The sequence below is a fragment of the Dacryopinax primogenitus genome (genome assembly GCF_000292625.1).
Source record: "Dacryopinax primogenitus strain DJM-731 SS1 chromosome Unknown DACRYscaffold_17, whole genome shotgun sequence".
NCBI classification, from domain to species: domain Eukaryota; kingdom Fungi; phylum Basidiomycota; class Dacrymycetes; order Dacrymycetales; family Dacrymycetaceae; genus Dacryopinax; species Dacryopinax primogenitus.
Genome location: NW_024467214.1, coordinates 156,837 through 177,640, shown reverse-complemented (window position 1 = coordinate 177,640; position 20,804 = coordinate 156,837). Strand labels below are relative to the sequence as shown.

Genomic DNA, 20,804 nt, shown 5'->3' with positions numbered 1-20,804 from the left:
GATCGCTTTTGTCTCCCTTTTAAAATCCACAAAGGGCATTGAGTCATTGAAATAGGGCGCGCCTCACGTGATCTCCCATGCTTCATTGCGACGCGCCTTCTCAATTCCCTCTCATCACGCCTCTCATCATGCATCTCCTATACCCTTCTTGATTACATCCAGGATATCTTTGCAATCCATTTCGACGTTTGGGTATAACTGGAGGCTTTATCAAACGAACGGTCAACAGACGTGCGCGCGTCTCCAACTGCCATGTCTGACGAATTCGACGAATTCGACGAGTATGACGCCTCCTTTTTCCAGCAAATAGACGCAATCGAGAAGGAGGCATCAAAGCCTCGATCTGCAACCGTTCCGGCTAAGCATGATGGATTCAGTCTTTTCGCTGCTCCTGCACAGTCGAGCAAGGTCGGGGGGGTTGCTACGCGCTCGGTCTCTGGTCCGTCAAAGTTCGGTTTGTCATCGAATGCAAGCGGCGCACTATCAGCCCCTGTGAAGCCATCAAACAGTTCACGTCCAAATTCAGCGCGTTCGGTAGCAAACCCCCCATCTTCAGATCCGTACGATCTTTCGCTCGACCTTGACCCTGCGGCCCTCGCCTCTCTGACACACATCGAGGACATCTACACGCGCACCGGCTCCACTTCCTCCTCGAAGTATCAAACAACTCTGTATGGTACGCTAGCACGCACACCGCCTCGTACATCCAGCGATCTCGTCCGAGGACCAGGAGACCGAGGAGGCGCAATGGCCCCATCGCGAGCAGGGCCGTTTGGACGGCCGAATCAAAGGACAAAACAGTGGGACAGGACCCAGTTCGCTGCGACGGGAAATAAAAACAAGGGAAGAGTCAAACGAAAGAAGAGGAGGAGAAGAGAGGACGAGGAGACCGGGGAGGAGGAAGAGGAAGAGGAAGATCTCGAGTGGGAGCAGTTCCCCACATCGGTTGTCTCTTGTGAGTCTTGGGCTTCCTCATTCGTCAGCGTTGATGGCTCATAGGATGTACAGCGGGGTGAGTAGGATTCGCTAGCTGCACTAGTTGAACTAACGTGATTGTGGAATCTATTATCTTTAGACCAGTAAGTACCTCAGGCCTCCTGCACCACAAAGAGTGCTGATGGAATATTTAGCCACCACCAATGAAACTTGTCACCGATCCTATTGCGGTTCGCGAATGGATCTATCCGATCAACAAGCCCATCCGGGACTACCAGTATAACATTGTCCAAGCAGCGCTCTTCAAGAACACGCTTGTCGCGTTGCCTACCGGATTGGGAAAGACGTTCATCGCTGGTGTACTTATGCTTAACTGTGAGCTCGCATTTCTGTGCATAAAAATGTATGCTGATTCCTGCCTGTAGATTATCGATGGTTCCCCGACGGCAAAGTGGTGTTCGTTGCTCCTACAAAGCCCCTCGTTAGCCAGCAGATCAAGGCATGCCATGAAACCTGTGGCATTCCAGTCGAAGACGCCATTGAGATGACGGGAGAGACACCTCAAGCGACACGGCAACGACATGTGCGCCTCCTCCAGGCATCACCCCTCCTTCATACTGACCCCGCCATAGTGGGCAAGCAAGCGCATCGTGTACATGACACCTCAAACTCTGCAGAACGATCTGCTACGCGAAGTGGTAGACCCGAGAGATATCATCCTTCTTGTGGTGGATGAAGCCCACAAGGCGACGGGCAATTATGCGTATGCGACCGTTGTGCGCTTCATGATGGCGAAGAACCCCCATTTCCGGATATTGGCTTTAACAGCGACACCTGGCTCAAAACCGAAAACCGTTCAGGATATCATTGATAGTTTGCATGTTGGGCATATCGAGATTAGGGATGAGAGGAGCTTGGATCTGAAGCAATACATCCATGAAAAGGTGCACGCAGCGCTTGGGTCACAATCCAAACAGATGTTGATTTCCTAGTCTTAGACTATGGAGAAATGTGTTGTTCAGATGGGTGCATCTATCAATGGCATCAAGGAGAGGCTTCTTGCGTTGATGGAGGTACACTTTTGTTTGATGATGCTGTTGTATCGACTGAACATCTGCCAGAACACCGTCAAGCCCCTGCGTGGCAAGGATATCTTCCCGGACTATGTCAAGGTCGCAGACATCCACCCGTATAGCTGCAAGAAATGGATCGACGAACTGCGACGAAAGCCGCAAGGAAGAGACTTTCCTTGGGCTGCGGCGTTGCTCATGCGACTCCACAAGCTGACATTCGCCATGGCGTATCTATGCGAGGAGAGCGTCGAAATGGCTTACAACACACTGCTCGATGCGGCAGGGAAAAAGTTGACAACGAAAGAAGGCGGCAACAAGTTGTCCAATGACCCGAAGTTTCGTGATCTCATTACCGAAATCGAGAACTACAGAAATGAACGGGTTACCGGTGGAGGACCAGTTGGTCATCCAAAGATGGACAAGCTCGTTGCGGTTGCGCTGGAGCACTTTGCTGCGCCTGATGATGGGGCAGACAGCACCCGCGTCATGGTCTTCTGCCAGTACCGCGATTGCGTCGATGAAATTGTGAAGTCCTTGAAGCTACAGCAACCGATTATCCGAGCGAGCAAGTTTGTAGGCCAGAGCAGCGATAAACGTGGAGACAGAGGCATGGCACAGAAGGACCAAATTGAGATAATCCGGCGCTTCAAGCAGGGAGATTTCAATGTTCTCGTTGCTACTTCAATCGGAGAAGAAGGTTTGGATATCGGAGAGGTCGATCTCATCATTTGTTACGACGTGCAGAAGAGCTCAATCAAGATGGTAAGTCGTCCTGACACTCACGGTTAATTCTCTCAACTGAACTGTCTGAAGCTTCAACGTATTGGTCGCACCGGTCGTAAACGGAGTGGCAAGATCGTCGTGCTGATGGCGGAAGGTCGTGAGGAGACAAATTGGGACGCTGCCAACGAGAACTACTCGAATGTCCAGGAGACCATCATTCGGGGTGATCAGCTCGAATTGTTCGACGATGACGAGCGTCTCATTCCAGACGATGCCAAGCCAATCGTGCGAAAGCAACACATGGAGATTCATCCCTTTGTCAGTCAAGACACTGGCGGCAAGAAGAGGCGATTGGTCACCGATGGTAACAAGGGTCCGGCAAAACGGCGTAAACGAAACGATGATCCGAATCGAAATATACCGGATGGCGCATTCGCCGGATTTATTTCCGCTGCTAAACTGGTCCGCAAGGGCTCGAAGAATACTGAAGATCGATTGACTGTTGAAGGTCTTCAACGGGATCTAGAGGATGATGAAGACGATGCAGATATCAGCCGTGGTCGATTGAGTCCCACCCCTGACAGTTCGCCCCCGCCTGAAGAAAGCCGGAAAGCAGCATTGTCAAAGATCAGCAGAGCACGGAAGTCCAGAGCTCCAGATCGACGCGTTTCAAGCAGCTCCACACTTGATGACCTCGCCCGAGAACTTCAGGATGATTCTGATGATCAAGAACTCGAAGCAGGGTTAGACAATCTGCTACCACCTACGCGACGGGTGCGCGTCCCAAGACCCTGCGACATTGTAGAGATTTCCAGTGATGAAGAGCCCGCCAACAGGCATCCGCCTCCGAAGCCTTCTGGCAATGGAGCGGTGACGTTCCGGGAAGAACCCGCGAACTCCAGATGGCTGCTTGAATCTGAGTCAGAGAACGAAAACAGCGCCAATACCAAGGATGGCGCTGGCCGCTCTGCTCCAAATGCTTCTGCTGCAGCGGCTAACAAACTCACAATGGAGCTGTCCCCGATTCAGCTTTCGCCAGTCGCGCCCAGAACATATCTAGATGTCTCCACACCTGCGCGAAATGTGGCCGCAAATTCAAGCCCTGACGTACCACTCGTGTACGGCCATGGCATGGGACCACCACCCATTCCAGCGCATAAATTAACCTCGGACGACTCTCCCTTCCTCATACGGCGAAACAGTAGTCTTGCCAAGGGTCGGAACACATGTCCCCCAAACCTTCCGGATAAAGAAGCGGCCCCGTCGTCCTCTCCCGTGAGGGTGAAAAGGACTTCGAAATCATCACGGTCACGATTATATTCAAAGCCAAACCCATTCTTTGATGTGGAAGCCGATCTCTCAGGAAGCGATCACGGCGAAAGTGACGACAACGACGAGGAATGGAGTGAAAGCGATCAGCGTTTTATCAAGAATTCGCCCGCAACACAAGCTGTTCCGAAGGCTGAGGAACACGGAATCTACCTTCAAGGCCTGATGACACAAGCGCCTGGCCGAACCAATCTAGGATTTCGGGATGGGCCGGTTCGCCGAGGCCCTTTTGGAGCCTGGAGTGGCCCAAAGCGACATATCCCCATGTCTAGCTCAGAGGCCGATCCGAATTCGGAGCCTAACGAGTATGAACTTGGGAGTTTCGTTGTGGCAGATGATGATTCCTTTGAGATTGACCAAGTTGAGGCCGATGTTAGCACGTTTGAATGAAGCGCCACGAATGTATACAACACTTGTAATCCTGCCACATGATGCGCCTCGTCTTTCTTATCAACTGTGCTGGCATGTGCTGGCATAAGAAGCCTGCTGATTGGTACTTTTGTGTTCCTGAGCACACTTCATGCGCGGCAATACGAATGAACCCTCTGCTGCAAGAAGTCCAGACTTTCTCAATGTCCAATAGTGATCCTCCATGGTTCTGCCTCTCCATTTGTGGTCATACTTCTCGAGATGGCTGATGCTAACACGTCCGGTAAGTGGAGAACACTCGTCTCAGCCTATCGGCTTGTATCCCCTGGAATTACATCGTGCAAGAAGGGTTAATAATTTGTTTCCGTCATACATACTGTCGCGCCAATTCTTCTCCTTACCTCTGATCTCTTCGTGGGGCGGTAGACAAAGGACGTCGACCCTGCTCCAGTATGGCAACTTGCTCTCCGCGAAGCTATATCCAGCATCACCATTTCATAATCTTCAACTTTCATCTGACCGCCTAGGACGACCTTTTTCTCAAAATGGCAGAACCAGCTGGGCACAAGTGACATCGTGATCGATGCTCTTACCCTCTGCCTATTCACGTTGCATACATAAACAGCGGTCAAAGCTCTCAACTGAATACCACAGCTGGCGACGATGATGCTACCCCAGATGCTCGCCTTGATGCTGGGGGTCATACTGCTCGGCATTGTGCTTCTTTGTATCTATGCTGTCCGCGATGTTTATCGCAAGCAGGGCTCGAACCTGCCCCCGGGCCCTCGAGGTTTGCCTTTACTTGGCAATCTGCTTCAGGTGCCCTCGAAGTTCACCTGGTACAAACTCGACGACTGGTCCAAACAATATGGTCCTATATACACGCTATGGATGATGGGCCGACCATTTGTGGTGCTCAACAGTGTCGCGGTGGCAGCAGATATATTGGACCGCAATTCTGGCGCGACAGCAGATAGATTCAAGACCATTAAGGTAGAGAAATTCCCTTGCCGACTACCCCTCTCTCTGTCAGGAGATGAAGAATGACTGCTTGATAGAGCATGTTTTATACGAGCGATAGCTTCGTTTCCTTACAGGACCACACGATAGAGTCTGTCTTTATAACGCGGATGAGGTTGGCGAGTCTGACATACTCTGCAGGTGGCGTGGGGAGCGACGAGCGATTCATTCCAAGTAGGTTACTCTTTCCACCCACGTATCCGACCAGAAACTCATTTGCCCATATAGCCTGAACATTCGCTCGACAGTTCGTTTCCTCTTTCTGCAAGAAAATGAGGCAGCGTATTTCACTCTTGGACTTTTGCGTTATCCCGACAAGGCATTCGACGTGCACGCGCATAGGTTTGCGGGCTCTTCCATCTTCAGATCTTTGTACGGCGGAGAGAGGTTCAATCATTTGAAGGAAGATCCGAGCCGACTCATTGAGAAAATGCACAAGGAGGTCATGCATGCCATGTTACCTCAGAACAGTATTGTCGATATGCTCCCTTTCCTAGAGCCTCTCATACAGCGCGTGAAATGGTTAAGAAGGGCGGCTGATACTTGGTTCCGCGAGATGACTCAAGAAGGGTATCGTTTGTTCGACACCGCCGCTCCCACCGAGGCAAGTGTACTGGAACCTGATAAATGGGGTATCTGCTGACCGTTTTCAGGATTGGGAGCCTATCGTGCAAAACTTCAATATGAACCGCGAGAAATATGGCATCACAAAGCATAACGCTGTGTGGACAACAGTCACTCTCTAGTTCGTGATTCGCGTGTCAATATGTTCGATCGTCTCATCGCACTGAAGTATGGCAGGGCAAGAGACTACATCCACAGCACTGAGAGTCTGCATGTTGGCACTGTTGCATCATCCCGAAGTTATGCGGGCTGCGCAGGCGAACATCGACGCGATCTGCGGCATGCACCCTCCAAAATTCGAAGACAGAGACAAACTTCCTTATATCGACGCCCTTGTCAAGGAGACAGTAAGATGGAGACCCGGTATACCTCCGGGTATACCACACGTGGCTTCTGAGGTAAAGCCACTGCTCACCCCTGACCAAACAATGTGACGAACAATGATGCAGACCTTCCAGTATCAGCAATACACGATACCCAAAGGAACTGTGTTCTTTGACAATATATGGTCTGTTTCTGACAAATTCCATGTCGCTGACGGCTCTCATTCATCCTGCAGGGGTCAGACCCGCGATCCATTGGTCTATCCAAACTCAGAAGTATTCAATCCTACCCGTTTCTTGGATAAATCTGGAAAGCTACTCCCGGTGACTCCGGATACCCGCTTAGATCTTCTTGGGTTCGGACATGGTCGTCGTGTGTGTCCTGGAAAGGACTTTGCAGTCAATGGGATGTTCATCGCGATCGCTTACATGTTGTGGGCTTTCACGTTCGAGTGGCCGCTTGACGATGCCGGACAGCCTATCAAATGCGACGTCAACGACTTTGTGGACCATTCCTTTGTTGCAAGCCCGAGATCTTTTGGCGTGCTGGTAAAGCCGAGGCGAGAAGACTTGGAGGGACTACTTGTCGAGGTGTTGAATCAATATGATGCCCAACACAAGGTGTAACGAGCAAAGCATAGCTGGATTACCACACTTTTGTTTACTGACCGCGCGCTTGTTCCGCGTAACGAAATGCTATGCATTAGTATCGTGATATTCTCAGGCAGCAGTTGGCTCGTGTAATGATGGCATGGCTTCTTTCCTTGTCCTTCGTCTCAGGATCGTTTGCGCGAATCATTCGAAGTTTATCCCGAGCTCTGGGTGAGCTTTTGTTTCCGTATGTGCTCGGTACCAGGGTACCCGCTCGGTTTAGTGCGTAAGTATAGCATGGTATTTGACCGTCCATACTTCTGCCTCGGTACAACAAATGCCTTCTCCAAGACTCGACTATTTATACATCTCTCGGCTGATTTCTCGGTGTACCGTAAGACACGATCCCCACACTGTGGCACTCGTTCTGGCAGCCCGCTCCTTTCCCGTTTGACGCAAAACTATCAGTCACCATATCCTCATCTCATGGAATGTGCTGTCCTCTGCGATCGGCAAATGCCTGATTGAAAGTACAAGTTCTGAACCTGAGCGCATGCTCGGTATTGATCCGGAGAAGTCCGAATGAGAGTTCTCCCGCCAGTGCCAGTGATACCCACCAAGTGCCGTACATATACGTATGATCCATTGCGTCCTGAAGCTGAACACTTTGTAACATTTCCTCAGCCAATATCGGCTAAAATCGCCATGATTATAGCTTGGGTAGGGGTTTTGATCATTGTCACCCTTTGTATCTATGCCGCGATCGACACTTATCGCAAGCATACCTCAAACCTACCTCCAGGACCCCCAGGTTTACCTATACTCGGCAATCTACTCCAAATTCCGTCGACACTTATGTGGTACAGGCTGGACTAATGGTCTAAAGAATACGGGAAAATCTACACTCTGTGGATGATGGGGCAACCCTTTGTCGTCCTCAATAGTGTTGCGGTGGCCGCCCACGTATTGGACTGCAACTCTGGCTCTACGGCAGACAGGTTACATACCATTAAGGTATGGTTGCAATCTAATAACTCCCCATCCAAGTCAAATGCTAATTACACAATAGGGCAAATTCTATTCGGCCGACACCATCCTTTGCATGCAGGATCGTATTCCAAAGTCTGTCACAACGTCGATACCGGGGGGTCGTCCACAGCTAACAGAATTGCTTCAGCTGGCGTGGCGAACGTCGAGCAGTCCACTCAAAGTTCGTTTCTGTTCTTTCCTCAATTGTTGTTCTGAACTCGACTGGTCGCAGTTTCAATACTCGTTCAACAGCACGTTTTCTTGCTCTGCAGGAAAATGAGGCAGCGTACCTGACTTTCGGCCTTCTGCGTTTTCCAAACAAGTCGTTCGACACACATGTACACAGATTCGGAGGCTCTTCCATCTACAGGTCGTTGTATGGTGGCGAGAAGTTCGATCATACAAAGGACGATCCGAGCAAATTCATTGAGAAAATGCACAAAGATCTGTTGCACGTCCTTTTGCCTCAGAACAGCATTGTCGACGCTTTGCCATTTCTACAGCCACTGATACAGCGTGTGAAATGGCTGAGAAAGCCCGCTGAAACTTGGTTTCGCGAAACTAATCGGGAGGGACATCGTTCGTTTGATGCTGCAGTTCTCACAGAAGTGAGTACACCTCCGAGTCCACCGCTGGGACAAGGATGTAACGGATATATTTCTTTTAGGATTGGGAGCCTGTCGTTCAAGACCTCAATATGAATTCGGAAAAGTATGGTATCACAAAGCAGAGTGCCGTGTGGGTAACGCTAACGCTTTAGTGGGTAACCTCCCGCATAACGCATACATCATCTCATTGTGCTCAAGTATGGAGGGACAAGACACTGTTTCTACGGCAATAAAGGTCACTGCATTGGCACTGTTGCATCATCCGCACATCATGCGGGCAGCCCAAGAAAGTATCGATGTCGTATGCGGCCTGCGGCCTCCAAGCTTTGAAGATAGAGAGAAACTCCCTTATATCGAGGCGCTCATCAAAGAAATGATGAGGTGGGGATCTGGTGTTCCGGCGGGTATACCACATGTGGCTTCTGAGGTAGACGGGTCTGTTTATGTCTGACCAAATGGTGCGACTGACAATAACATATTTAGACCTTCCAGTATCGGGAATACACGATACCCAAAGGAACCGTATTTTTTGACAATATATGGTCCGTATTGATGTTCGTCGTCGACTGGTCTTACCCATCTTGCAGGAGTCAGACCCGCGATCCTTCGGTCTACACAAGCCCAGAAGTGTTTGACCCCACCCGTTTCTTGGACGAGTCTGGCAAGCTGCTTCCAGCAACTCCTGATACTCGCCTGGATCTTCTTCGGTTCGGACATGGCCGTCGCGTGTGTCCTGGAAAGGGCTTCGCAGTCAACGGTCTCTTCATCGCAATCACCTACTTGCTTTGGGCATTCACATTGGAGTGGCGGATTGATGATGCCGGACAGCCAATGAAACGTGACGTTCACGACTTTGTGGACCATACTGTCGCTTCATCCCCACGGTCGTTTGACGTGGTGGTCAAGCCAAGGCAAGAAGGACTGGAAGAACGATTGCTCGAGGTGTTGAATCAATATAAGGATTGACAATAGATAGATATGTTATGACATCTGGTCAACCACCATGTGTTCCCACGGTCAAATTCTATTAACAGCGTGAGGTCAGACATTAGCTATGCATGTATGATTCCAAGGTATTCAACGTGGGGAAATCCATTCCCGCGAGGCCGAGAGACGTCGCGAACATGTTCAACCGTTTTGCCTTTTCTCTCAAATTCATCAAGCGCTGGGATTTTATGTCAGTCATATGTGGTGAGGCAAGAAAAAATCCTTTCGATGCTGACCTGTTGGAAACCTTGTTCTCCAGTGCGCTTCTTCGCCTCGCGATACAATGTCCATAACGCTTCCATTGTCTGTTTGATAATTTCGGGAAGATTTCGTACAACAGCTGGGTCTTCCCGCTTGACCTCCTCGGCCTTACGGTGCATATCGTACACCGTCGTCTTGAAGGGCAGGAGATCTGTTTGATCGAGTTTCTAAACATTGCGATGAGACAGACAGTTTAGGGACGATCCTATATGCACTTGCCTCTAGACCCAGCTCTTGTCTCCCATAATGAATATCCTCAAAGCCTTCCCGAATCTTCAACAACTTTTGGCAAGTTCTCAAGAGCGCATCCTGCACTCTCGATCGGATGTCCGGCGTCGTATAATAAGTTTCCCACATTTCTCTTGCTGTGCTGCGGATATGCCCAGCTTCACTTTCCACTTCTGGGGACTCGAAGAGGGTATCGCCGATAGCCTGGATGAGCAGCTTCATCACATCGTTGTACTCCCCCGCGAGGTTGTACAACTTGACAGCATCAATCAGACGTTTCTCAGAATGGTACTGAAGAGCGAGGTTGAGAACGATGGATTGGTGGTACTGCTTCGCGTCCGCGAGATGCAGTAGTTTCATATTTTGTTCAATTGCGCCAGGCTGTAAATATCTTCAGTAGAGATAAAAGATGGGAAAAGTTGAGACGTACGAAGCTGAGGCCATCCCTTCTTCGCCCACCAAGCAATTCCTCGTAGTTCGGGCTCTCAAAAGCAATCTGCCGGCATAGGCTGTGGGCGTATGCCACTTGCTCCTTGCCAGTGTCTCCTGGTGCATCACTGCTGAGAGTGATCAAATATACGTATTGGAGCGCTTCTTTCGGGTCGATGCGAGTGAAGTGACGAATATAGCGTTGGATCAGGGTATCAAACCGGAAGGATGAGCTGCTATCTCCGGGCAGAACTTGAGGAATATCAGTATGTTCCGTCAAATGCAGATGAAAACCGCGTACGCAGGGAACTTTCAGAGGGCTGTGAGCTCTTTGGTACGCGGAACACACCGTAGTACGCCAGAGCGGTAGCGATATGGACTGCCTCGACCGACATGTTCGACTTTTCATGCATGCTCGCTACCGCTCTCTCAAATTCTCCACAGCTCAGCAGGATCCTGACCCACAACCACGGCCGCCTTCCGTCTTTGTCGAAGCTCTTTTCTCCAAACTTGACGATCGTCGCTGCAACCTCCTTCAGGCCGTCGTTTGTTGGGAGACCCTCCTTTGGCTCGTCAGCCATCGCGAGCTGGAACCAGAGCCAGTCTTCGGTCGTCTCGGTCACGTGGGGGACGTTTCTCCTGGAAGGCTCGGCACGGGCGATGAGCTTGAATAGCGCGTGCTTGAATGGGTCGATCGTCGGAGCATGGCGAATGTGCGTATTGTACGACGTGAGTAGCCGATCCCGAAGCTGCTTGGACACACTATTCAACATCATCAATTTTAATTGTTTCATACTGGATTGACTTGCACGCACCTCCGATCATCATTTGCCACCCATTCCCGCAAACAAGGTAGGAAAAACTTGTCGAACTTGTTCAGTGCCGCATCCTGCTTCTCGGCCTCCGCCAAGGCCTCCTCCGGGTGACCACAACGCAAAAGGAAGTAGATCTTGGCCCACAACGGCTGTCCTTTTACAAGTTCCAGATTTGACTGCCATCGACCAGCTTCGTAGTATCTCATGGCGAGGAAAGCACGAAGCTTGTTGCTCGCGCTGGGGCTGGCGCCAAGGGCGGCCTCAACAGGATTGTTCTGGAGTGTGATGTCCACATGCTGGGTGTATCTAAGCCCGAAATTAGTAGCCGAAACTCAGACGGGAGGAGGAAACGTACAGGTCCTCTAACCACTTCATGCTTCCAGCAAGGATTCTGCGCCGCAAGTTCTTCGCTAATGCATCGGTAGAAGCGGGTGACAGATACGCCTGGCTGTATGCGCGCTCAGCAAGCGGGGCGGTCTGGTAACTTGCTGAACGGGGATCGGCTTCTCCAAGTATAGAAGAAAGTAGAGAGAACGTGGAGACGATTTGGTCTCGTTTCTAGGCACGCATATTAGTCCCTTGATCAATGATAGTTGGAGCTTCGTACTGGTTCGGGCGGAAGACGCTCCGTCGCATCGATCAAAGCATGAATAATCGGGAAAGGTGTTCCCTGTAAGCGCGCACGATTCAGATCGGAGACGACACGATCATATACCATCATCCGGCTATGGACTGGCATGCCGAGTGACGGCTGGCTGGGACCAGCGATCTGGGACTGAGATAACCCGGGGCCTATACTTGCGGCAAACGACTGGGATTGAGCCAACTAAAGATGGTGAGTAATCCATCACGGAGTCAAGAAGTTGTATATGCGCACACTTCTGTTCCCCCATGAAGTGCCACTTGATTCCAGTGTGCGTCTTTCGTCACCCGTCGCAAGCTCCTCGATAACACGCTTCTTCTTTTCTTCCCAGTCACGCCCGATTTTCTCTTCCATGCTTCTCCAAAAACTCTGGGCCGTGTCTCTCCGTGTCTCCTCAATAGTGGAAAGGATGGCCTGCTCGTGTGCATGTCGTAAATGCGAGGCGATGTCAGTGTCACGCACGGGCTGGAGCGGGGCGAAGGTGAAGGCAGGGTTGAGGGATGTCGCAAGATTCTGCAATTGAGGAGCATTTACGCGAGCTTGGGCAAGCAAATAGTTCCTATATGCTAGTTTATTCTGTATCAAAGGGGTGCACAGTTGACTCACGCTCGCTCTGCGGCACCTGGGCCACCCGTCCTAGACACGAGCTTCCTAGACTGATTCTCAATCTGGTCCAGGCCAAGTGTGAGATGTGGCAACTCCTGTTGCTCCAGATGTGCCGCCAAGTTGCGGCTAGATGCCAACAGAGCGGTCAAGTCTGGAGTTGCCATAGAGTGCAGATGGTTGAATGCAAGTTGACGTTGCGAGTTCAGTCGGTGGCAGCGACAACGCGAAGTTCAACGTGTGCTGCTCAGGGATTTGCTCCCGCTTGAGTTCACAGGCACGTGTTTTCTTTTTGTTGAATACCACGGAGACCAAAGAGAAACGGAACAGGTGATAACGATAACATTATATGCAACTCTAAGGTTGCAAATACTAATTACGTGGAAATACAATAATCAGTTCTGATACACCAAGAGTAAATAATAAGTGAACGAAATACCAGGGTGTGCGTGAGGGAGGTATCAAACGAGGTCTACCAAAGTCCAGGATTGTCCCACATCTTCTTCGCTCTTGTCTCCCAATACCCGCCTTTGTACACCCATTCCTCGCCGAGCCCGCTCGGTCCAGGCACGCGGGAGAACCAACGGGGTTCCCAGCTTTTGCCCAAGTCCTCCCTCTCCTTCCGTCTTTGACGTTGTTCCTGCTCTAAGCGCAGCTTCTCCACTTCAGCCTCGTCTACACGACCTTCTTCGAGCGCGCGCTGGTCTGGCCGCAAGCGGGAGTCAGTAGGTGGTAGGAACGCTCTATTTGATGGAAGAAGCTCGTTTAACTGCATCGCAAATGTCGTGAAGCCGTAGTACTGCTCTGCATGCTGAGGCATCTGGTTCGCCCGCCATAGCACGCTAAGCATGTCTACATCCAGTTGACGAGAGAAGCTCTCGTGCCATGCGCCCTCGACAGTAGCGACCATCGCACCATCCGAGGAGCGTACAGAACCAGAAACAGCGTTCCTGGATGAGCCCCAGAATCCAGAGTCCTTGAAGTCCAGCACGCAGGACAAGTCGGAAAAGGCATCGGAAATGGTCATCTGGCCCACATGCTCAACGTACTTCTGGCCGGCCATAAGATTCCTCATGAAACTGCTGGGCTTTTGCCTGTCCATGTTTGTCAGCGGCGTTCCTCGTCGCGGAGGGAAAGGGGGGAAATACATACCACTGATAATGGTTTTCTCCGATCTTCAAGTGTGTCGTGCCAGTTGGTATGATCTCCAAGCTCCTTCCCCAGAACTTGTTCTTCCCTCCGCTCGTAGCCCAGTAGGTCCATCCCTCCCCCTCGGCATAGGAGGCCATCACCGGTGGGTGGTGCGACACTTTCTCAGCTACGAAGCGAGAGGAAGGACGGATATCCTCGAACGTCTCGCCCAACATGGGGTTGAACGGTTTCCGAGCAGCGCGATAGTGAGAAGACGCATATGTTGAGACTGCGAACGCAGCGACCAAACACATGCGTTCTACAGGGTCTGAAGCTGCCACGGCCCTAAGCTTCCATCAGCTGTGGAACGTTATGTAAACATGTGATACTCACTTGATAAGCAGATCTGCATACTCCAGGTCCTCAGCCAGCCTGTTCCAAATCAGTACCTTGCCCCAAAAGACTCCGAATTACTCACTTCTGAAGCAAACTCAGTGGCTCATTAAACGTCACAGGGAAAGAGACGGTGGACAAATCCTTGCCCACGTTCTTCCTCAGCACGGCCCAGAGACTGACTTCCTCCCCGCTGACGGGGACGGGCAGCTTTGTCCGCCTGCCTTCTTGCTGTGCTTGGAGAATGACCTGCACCTCTGCACCGGTGTCATCTTCCACCTCCTCCGTCTCTCCACTCTCTTTTAGCTCCTCGGTCTCTTCGGTCTCTTCAGTGTCCGGTTCTGTCTCTTGTCCCTCATGGTCTATGGTTGAGGGGGGCCCCGTTTCGAGCATGGTGTGAGCCTCCTCACCCTCACCCTCGCTCTCACTGTCCTCCAATTCAACATTATCCAACTCAATCTCCTCTCCATTCCAGTCATCCGCATCAAACCACTCCCCCTCCTCCGTCCCTCCCGTAGCGGCCGAAGCGGTAGTGACGATGCTGAGGCGTTTGTTTGCCCCCGAGGGGCCGTCAATACTGATGAAGGGCGCGGGGAGCTCTACTGTCTCGGGGGGAATATCATCAACCGCTAAAGTGTAGGTGTGCTCGTGTACCGTATCAGGACGGCTGTGCGCTACTGAAGGTACTTCGTGGAGGATCGATTGCAGTTGTGCGTGCTGTGCGCGGAGAATGGCGAGTGAAGCGCAGATGGAGGCGAGTGTATGCGGGAGGGCATGTGCCGTCGACTGTTGTGAAGCCGTATATGACGGGGTGGGTGAGGAAGTTGCGCGCGAGCTTATGGTGGGTATATCCGAGGCCGAATGAACAGGTGAGATCTGGTCCCTGTGCGATGCTACATGGTGTCAGCATCATATCCCCACTCCAACAAGAGACGCACTTCGCCGATGGAACATGCCAAATATCCCTTCTTTCTCCTTGTCTTTGTCCTTCCCATTAGGCTGGTCTCGTTCCTTCCTCCCCTTCATTCCAAAACTCTGGGCTCTCCTAGGACTGGGACATGACTCCTCTTCCTGGCTGACAACCTTCTCCATCTCACTCAGCGTCGTCTCCATCTCGGTGAGCACAGAGGTCAAGCGCGTCGTGCGGGACTCGCCGTATGCCAGTTTCGTAGCAAGCACTCCTAGACTGGAGGAGGCGCGAGGGCCTGGAGGAGCACGAATACTCCCAATAGGTGAATGCACAGGAACGACGGCGCTCCTCAGACTACGCACTTCGGGGTCCATGATGAACCTCCTACTTCTGCATCAGTATGCGGTAGCAAAAGGTAGCTATATGCGCACCGGATGGCAGTCATCCACATTGTCCACTCTTCGCTGCTTAAGCACTTCAAGTGCCAGATCTCATCCTCCGCACTGCGCTGTCCAACGACAAGACCTGTGCTCTGCCCGCCATCGATGGTGATCTGTCGGTATTTTCCACTGGCGGCGACGCTGACGTTTTTGAGTGCCCGAGAACCGCGTACGGGATGCGTGGGCGAGAGACGATAGGAGAGCACGCCATGTGTTGAGAGAGTGAAGTGGCGACGCGCGTATCCTGGTCAGAGAATCAGGATGAGGTTGATTCACACACATATATGCGGAGTGAGACGCACCCTGCAGCTTCTTCCTCCCTTTCTTGAGCAGCCACCCGCTTTGAAGCACCTCCTCTCCGCCTGGCAGGACATGTATTTGCCCACTCGGGTGACGTGCCCTCTTGCTAGGCCCCCCTCGCGGCGTGTTCGGTGTGAGCGCGGTACCGTTCATAGCGTGTGATGTGACGTTCGTAGTGATCACCGCTGTCGGTGCGGGGGCGACAGTAGGACGCTTGGGAGGCCCCTGTAAGGTCATCGGTGGGAGAGGCGGAACAGGGGGAGGAGGACTGTGCGCTCCGCCCTCGTCGCCGCTGTGTCTGGAGAGGTCGACTGATCGCACGTGGGACAGCGTTCCCCTGCGAAATGAGGGCATCCTTCTCCCAGGTATTCGCGGGCGTTTCCGTACTGCTGGTATACTCGAGCTTGATGCGGATATCCCGATAGGCTCAGTGGTGCAGGTATCAGAGGTTCGTTCGTCGCAGGACGCGGTGTTGTTGCTAGTCTTCAAACGTGGGCCGGTCAGGGGGTGGAAGAGTAAGCAAGTACTTGATGGGGAGCCCCCGGCGCCCGCTGTCACCGATCCAGTGACGACAACAACGCCGTTGATGATCCCCGAAGACGCAGTGCACGCCCTCTGCACTGGGAGGCGATGTGCAAGGTGTAAGGGTGTACACGTGGGATCAACAACAGATGATGAGGAGAACGTGCACTTTTCGGCGGGGCGCAGTCTGTCAGTCACCAGAAGGGACCCTCAATGCATATGTTGGGGTAAACACAAAACATAGCTCTCTTTCCTGTACCACTTTGAATGCAACTAGTCAGCGTCGGCGGTGACGCTCAATTTAGTATTGCACTTCGGCCTGCGGACGATTGAGCGGTGGAAAGCCCCTGAGGGTGGTAATAATACATTACACTATGCTATGGGCGATCTATGTACTACTTATACATCTGGTATGTACTGGGAGAATAAGGGGAGAAATTGCAAATATCTACATGTAGAAGAAACAAGTCCAAAAGTCTCTGCAAAGGGGTATGGATGCTTGAGAGGTATGAACTAGGGTGAAAGTTGCGAGGTATGACCGACCAGAATCCGATGATCACCATCCATGCTTCCGGGCAAACTCCCACAATTCCGTACGATCACACGTATGCAGATAATACTTTCCCGCTTCGTGCGTCCAGGACACTGCACCCTTGCGATATTTTCTCTCCTCAACGGCGAGGATGCTCTGTGGATCGTCCATGGAGTCTAGGCGGACCTTGAAGTTCTTGCTTTTAAAAGGGAGAAGAGAGACGATCTTGCACCCGAGCTTGCAGTCCATCCACATCTGCCGTAGGGTGTTATTCACTATAACCCATCAGTACAAATCAATTGAGGACAAAAGAGAACCCACAATCAGATTTGAAAGCATAATTGTTGCAGATAATGACGTCTGCTTCGCTGATCCACTTGCGCACCTCCGCTGAGTCCGTGAAGTCACCTTGGATAGCCGTGACCCCTCCCCCCCAGCTCACACCCCACATCCGTGCGCGCTTCTCACATTCGGCCACCTGCTCGTCTGCAATCGCGGACGCGTCTTCGCGGAGCTCGATGCCAAGCGAGGTGCACCCGGAAAGAAGGCAGGCTTGTAGCAATGCGTGAGATGTGCCGCTGCCAAGGTCGAGCACTTTTGATGTGGGTTTCATCTCCGTGACGTACGCGAGTTCAGTGACAAAACTGTCTCGAGGTCGGCGACACACTAGGGTGAGAACTTGGCGACGCACCTAGTGCTAAATTCCCCATACACCTTATTTGACCACGCCTTGTACTGATTCAAATCTCTCGCATGCGGCCCCACAGTCCTATGATGCACCTCCTCGCATATATGCCTCACAACCTCATGATGCAAGCCGGGCATTGCACGTATATTCTTCTCTATCTCGCTGAGATGTGCGAGCGGGTCGGAAGGCACGTGATGCTTTGAGTGGACGGGACGAGTCTTGAGCGTGAGGAAGAGTGTGTTGAATCGCTCTACGGCGGACATAAACTGTCCCAGATCTAGCGCCTTGAGCCCATCTAGTAGTTGTCCCCATATGGTTGGGGGCCTGGAGTACAGCTTTAGCTCCTCTTTGACTTCCTCTTTCACAGCGACCCCGGTTAGCGGGGCTGGTGATGGCGAGCTATCCAGTGCTGGGGAAACAGTATGCGTAGGTGTGAGTATTGGTGTGAGATCGACAGCAGTCACTTCTGACGCGGGGGTAGTGGACTTGGTGGGTGACTCCGATCGGCCCTTCTTCGCTTTCGGGGAGGGACGATCGTAAATGAACTCCCCAAGAGAGAGGGAAGGCAGGTAGCCAAACGCTTGGCTCTGTGGTACTGTCATGAAGCCTGCAGAACCATGAGGGCATGTGTCGGGATGATATGTGGGAACGTACGTTTCAGTATCATCTCCATCGTCGAGACGAGATTCTCAATCGGTTGATAGTCATCACGGTCCTTGGGGAAGAGTAGGATATACTCCTCCCTCACCCCAGGGGCTGGATACTCTAGGAACACAATGGGAGGAGTATAGATATCACATGGTCCATCAAAATCTGTCCCTCGTCAGATTTAGGCACGCAGTACGTGGGAGATACTCACATGGTCGATAATCATCGATGTTCCGTCTGACAAGCTCCGCTCCCGAAACTATGCCGTCCATATTCCCATAATTCTCGATCCAAACATCACGCGGTATAGGATCATCAAACACACGGGCGTCAAGCGGTTCGACCCCTTCACTGATAGCCCGAGTCTTGGTTGTTTCGGGAGTGTCGTCGGGCTCCGCCGCGCTCCCCCGGCGACGCGTTTTTTGCATAGCAGTCTTCTTTGGTGCAGATTTGCGATGCTTTGGTGTTGGTTTCTGAGCACTAGCAGGCTGAGGTATTGGGGGTTTTGTTACTTCAGAGGTGGTGATGCTGCAGGTGGCGAGCGGGGATATATTTGTTTTTCGGCGCTTGGGTGAAGGGGAGGGAGTGAGCGGAGGTGTAGAGGCGCTTGCATCGGACGGCCTTTTAGATAAATCACGACCAATCGAGAGACTTTGGAGCAATGGCGGTTGAGCGGCATGGTCCTGGTCGTGTGCCCTCTTAACTCCTCGAGGTCGTGTCATCCGTGGACACGGGGGAGGTGGTTCGTAGGGTGTCCACTGTATCCACTGTAAATTAGCAAATTGCGGTGCAAAGTCTGTTGAGCTCAGGGGTGGCAAAACGGGGATGGGCATTATAGGCAGATTTGGGAGTGGGTAACGGTGTGATTCGGGCACGTGCACTGGTGCGTACTCGCCGTCTGTCGGCTGGACGGTGTGTGCATGACCCCGAACGTCCATTACTGGTAGAGGAGGTATTGATATCATTAATTGTTCTTTGCTGGTGTCGATGTATTGTGTTGTGAAAAGAGGGAGACGGCGAGGCGGATGCCGTTGAGGAACACTTATTGATAGTTGGCCGTTGAATTATTCAAGTGCCCTAAGGGAATCGGAGGCATTTCAGTGCTGATCTGGGGACTGATTTCGGGACTCTAAAGATTACTTGGCCGCTGATCTCGGTACCAATAGAAGAGTAATTCCATCACCGTGCCCCTTCAAACTGTAACTTTGTTGCCATAAACTAACACCAATATAACTAGAATTCTTTTACTTTGAATGCGTACAGTACTTTGGTCGGTACCCTATCCACCTTACCTCATGGTGCGATACATGTGCCATGATGAGCCCCTTTTGGTAGTATATGTTTTTATACTTCTTGACAACTTTTATTTCCTGCCTTTTATGTCTCGGACCTTGGTTTGGTCAATGCTCAAATCTTCTTTGACTACTGATAGAGAGTCCCTGATCACCTCCAGGAGACCGGCCCATCGAGGCTTAAGAACCGCCCCAAAAGGCCGACGGGTAGCCACCAATGATTTATCGGCAAACTCCGTCCGCTCCGGACTTGACTTCCATTCCGTCCTTGTCCAACGGCCCCAATCAAATGCCCACAAGAGCATCGAGCATCCGATGAACAAACTATTGAGTGCAAAGTTTTATACGGAGAAGTGCGCCGGCCGTGGCCGAACCCAAGAAGATCCAGGTGCGCTTCTGGAGCTGATGGACAATATTTTCTGGAAGGTAGGAGGTGCGTGGGGTCGAAGGTTTTGTAAATCGAATCATCCCTCATTTGATTCCTGAATCGTGAAAAAACCGATAATATTAATTGCATAATGTTTCGTCACTGACCATAGATTATCGATCAAGAGCGTTCCCTTGGGGATCGCATAGCCCTTGTATTCAAATTCCTGGTTTGTTTTAAGCTCGTAACTTTTATTTCCCCCATCACACCCACCTTGGAGGCCCCTCTCAAGATGCCCAGAGGCACACCATGTCCACCGAATCGTCTCTTTCATGAGCGCCTCTATGCAACGCAGCTTTACCCTAACCTCCCATGTCGGGAGGCGGGCTCCACACACGGTATCCAGTTGCACTTGCGCTGCGCGCACCACTTCCGGATTATGCAGCATCGCAAGTGAAAACACGCGCATGGCAGTGGACGTGGTCTCTTGGGCCACCATGCTGCCCGCTCTCAGCTGTACATTCCAATAGAAACGAAAGATGCACAAGAGGAGAACACAAGAGCGTCATGCTCAGCCACACAGCGTCGTGCGTGCTCGTCCCTTACTGCTCGTCATTCTTTTTCAGATCCGCTGCCACCGGATTCCACTTATCTTCAAGCACAGCAGAATCATACAGTCTTCTCGCCTCCCTATCCGTCGCCTCAAAGTACGCATCCGCCTGCGTTCTCAGCCACTTGCTACGCTTGATCAGCGGTCTCAGAAAGGGCAATGTGTCCACTACACTCCGCTGTGGGAGGCAGGCTTCCATGCACTTCTTGTGCAGGTACTCGATGTACTCGGATCAGGATCGAGCAGGGGATGGGACTCCTTTCGTAGAGAGAACGGGAAATCACACTGGCTCCGTAACGGTGCAAGTGCTCGTGCAGGGGCTTGGTGGGATGTTGGAGCAGCCCAAGGGTGAGTACAACGCGTCCGGATGCTGCATACTG

The 20,804-nt window shown here is 51.8% G+C and overlaps 7 protein-coding genes across 7 annotated transcripts; 3 read left to right on the top strand and 4 right to left on the bottom strand.

Annotated features, from left to right (window-relative positions):
• Nucleotides 1-167: 167 nt before the first annotated feature.
• On the top strand, nucleotides 168-4,453 carry DACRYDRAFT_24034 (P-loop containing nucleoside triphosphate hydrolase protein; the record flags this gene model as incomplete). Its single annotated transcript, XM_040773515.1, has 9 exons — nucleotides 168-955; nucleotides 1,009-1,012; nucleotides 1,076-1,079; nucleotides 1,131-1,311; nucleotides 1,362-1,519; nucleotides 1,569-1,880; nucleotides 1,935-2,009; nucleotides 2,058-2,771; nucleotides 2,823-4,453. The coding sequence occupies exons 1-9, from the start codon at nucleotides 748-750 to the stop codon at nucleotides 4,449-4,451; spliced, it is 3,285 nt and encodes a 1,094-aa protein (XP_040625819.1). The 5' UTR covers nucleotides 168-747.
• Nucleotides 4,454-5,092: 639 nt separating this feature from the next.
• On the top strand, nucleotides 5,093-7,052 carry DACRYDRAFT_24033 (cytochrome P450; the record flags this gene model as incomplete). Its single annotated transcript, XM_040773514.1, has 8 exons — nucleotides 5,093-5,423; nucleotides 5,489-5,541; nucleotides 5,592-5,624; nucleotides 5,679-6,054; nucleotides 6,104-6,195; nucleotides 6,244-6,472; nucleotides 6,524-6,582; nucleotides 6,634-7,052. Coding segments are annotated over 8 exons (1,564 nt in total), but the record flags the coding sequence as incomplete, so codon positions are not given.
• Nucleotides 7,053-8,875: 1,823 nt separating this feature from the next.
• On the top strand, nucleotides 8,876-9,453 carry DACRYDRAFT_42631 (cytochrome P450; the record flags this gene model as incomplete). Its single annotated transcript, XM_040774523.1, has 3 exons — nucleotides 8,876-9,070; nucleotides 9,118-9,179; nucleotides 9,216-9,453. Coding segments are annotated over 3 exons (495 nt in total), but the record flags the coding sequence as incomplete, so codon positions are not given.
• Nucleotides 9,454-9,572: 119 nt separating this feature from the next.
• Nucleotides 9,573-12,786, bottom strand: DACRYDRAFT_24032 (NIC-domain-containing protein). Its single transcript, XM_040773513.1, has 10 exons — nucleotides 12,595-12,786; nucleotides 12,223-12,547; nucleotides 11,953-12,171; nucleotides 11,701-11,903; nucleotides 11,346-11,651; nucleotides 10,832-11,292; nucleotides 10,532-10,782; nucleotides 10,093-10,482; nucleotides 9,849-10,040; nucleotides 9,573-9,790 (listed from the first exon to the last, which is right to left on the bottom strand). The coding sequence occupies exons 1-10, from the start codon at nucleotides 12,756-12,758 to the stop codon at nucleotides 9,674-9,676; spliced, it is 2,628 nt and encodes an 875-aa protein (XP_040625816.1). The 5' UTR covers nucleotides 12,759-12,786; the 3' UTR covers nucleotides 9,573-9,673.
• Nucleotides 12,787-13,063: 277 nt separating this feature from the next.
• Nucleotides 13,064-14,598, bottom strand: DACRYDRAFT_82731 (Oxysterol-binding protein; the record flags this gene model as incomplete). Its single annotated transcript, XM_040776588.1, has 4 exons — nucleotides 14,201-14,598; nucleotides 14,116-14,154; nucleotides 13,744-14,067; nucleotides 13,064-13,685 (listed from the first exon to the last, which is right to left on the bottom strand). The coding sequence occupies exons 1-4, from the start codon at nucleotides 14,506-14,508 to the stop codon at nucleotides 13,064-13,066; spliced, it is 1,293 nt and encodes a 430-aa protein (XP_040625815.1). The 5' UTR covers nucleotides 14,509-14,598.
• A 2,081-nt stretch (nucleotides 14,599-16,679) lies between these two features.
• DACRYDRAFT_24031 (histone methylation DOT1) lies at nucleotides 16,680-17,652 on the bottom strand. The gene is made up of 3 exons (XM_040773512.1): nucleotides 17,511-17,652; nucleotides 17,141-17,463; nucleotides 16,680-17,094 (listed from the first exon to the last, which is right to left on the bottom strand). The coding sequence occupies exons 1-3, from the start codon at nucleotides 17,642-17,644 to the stop codon at nucleotides 16,844-16,846; spliced, it is 708 nt and encodes a 235-aa protein (XP_040625814.1). The 5' UTR covers nucleotides 17,645-17,652; the 3' UTR covers nucleotides 16,680-16,843.
• A 2,259-nt stretch (nucleotides 17,653-19,911) lies between these two features.
• Nucleotides 19,912-20,262, bottom strand: DACRYDRAFT_56797 (uncharacterized protein; the record flags this gene model as incomplete). Its single annotated transcript, XM_040775396.1, has 1 exon — nucleotides 19,912-20,262. One exon carries the CDS (start codon nucleotides 20,260-20,262, stop codon nucleotides 19,912-19,914), a length of 351 nt encoding a protein of 116 aa, XP_040625813.1.
• Nucleotides 20,263-20,804: the final 542 nt, after the last annotated feature.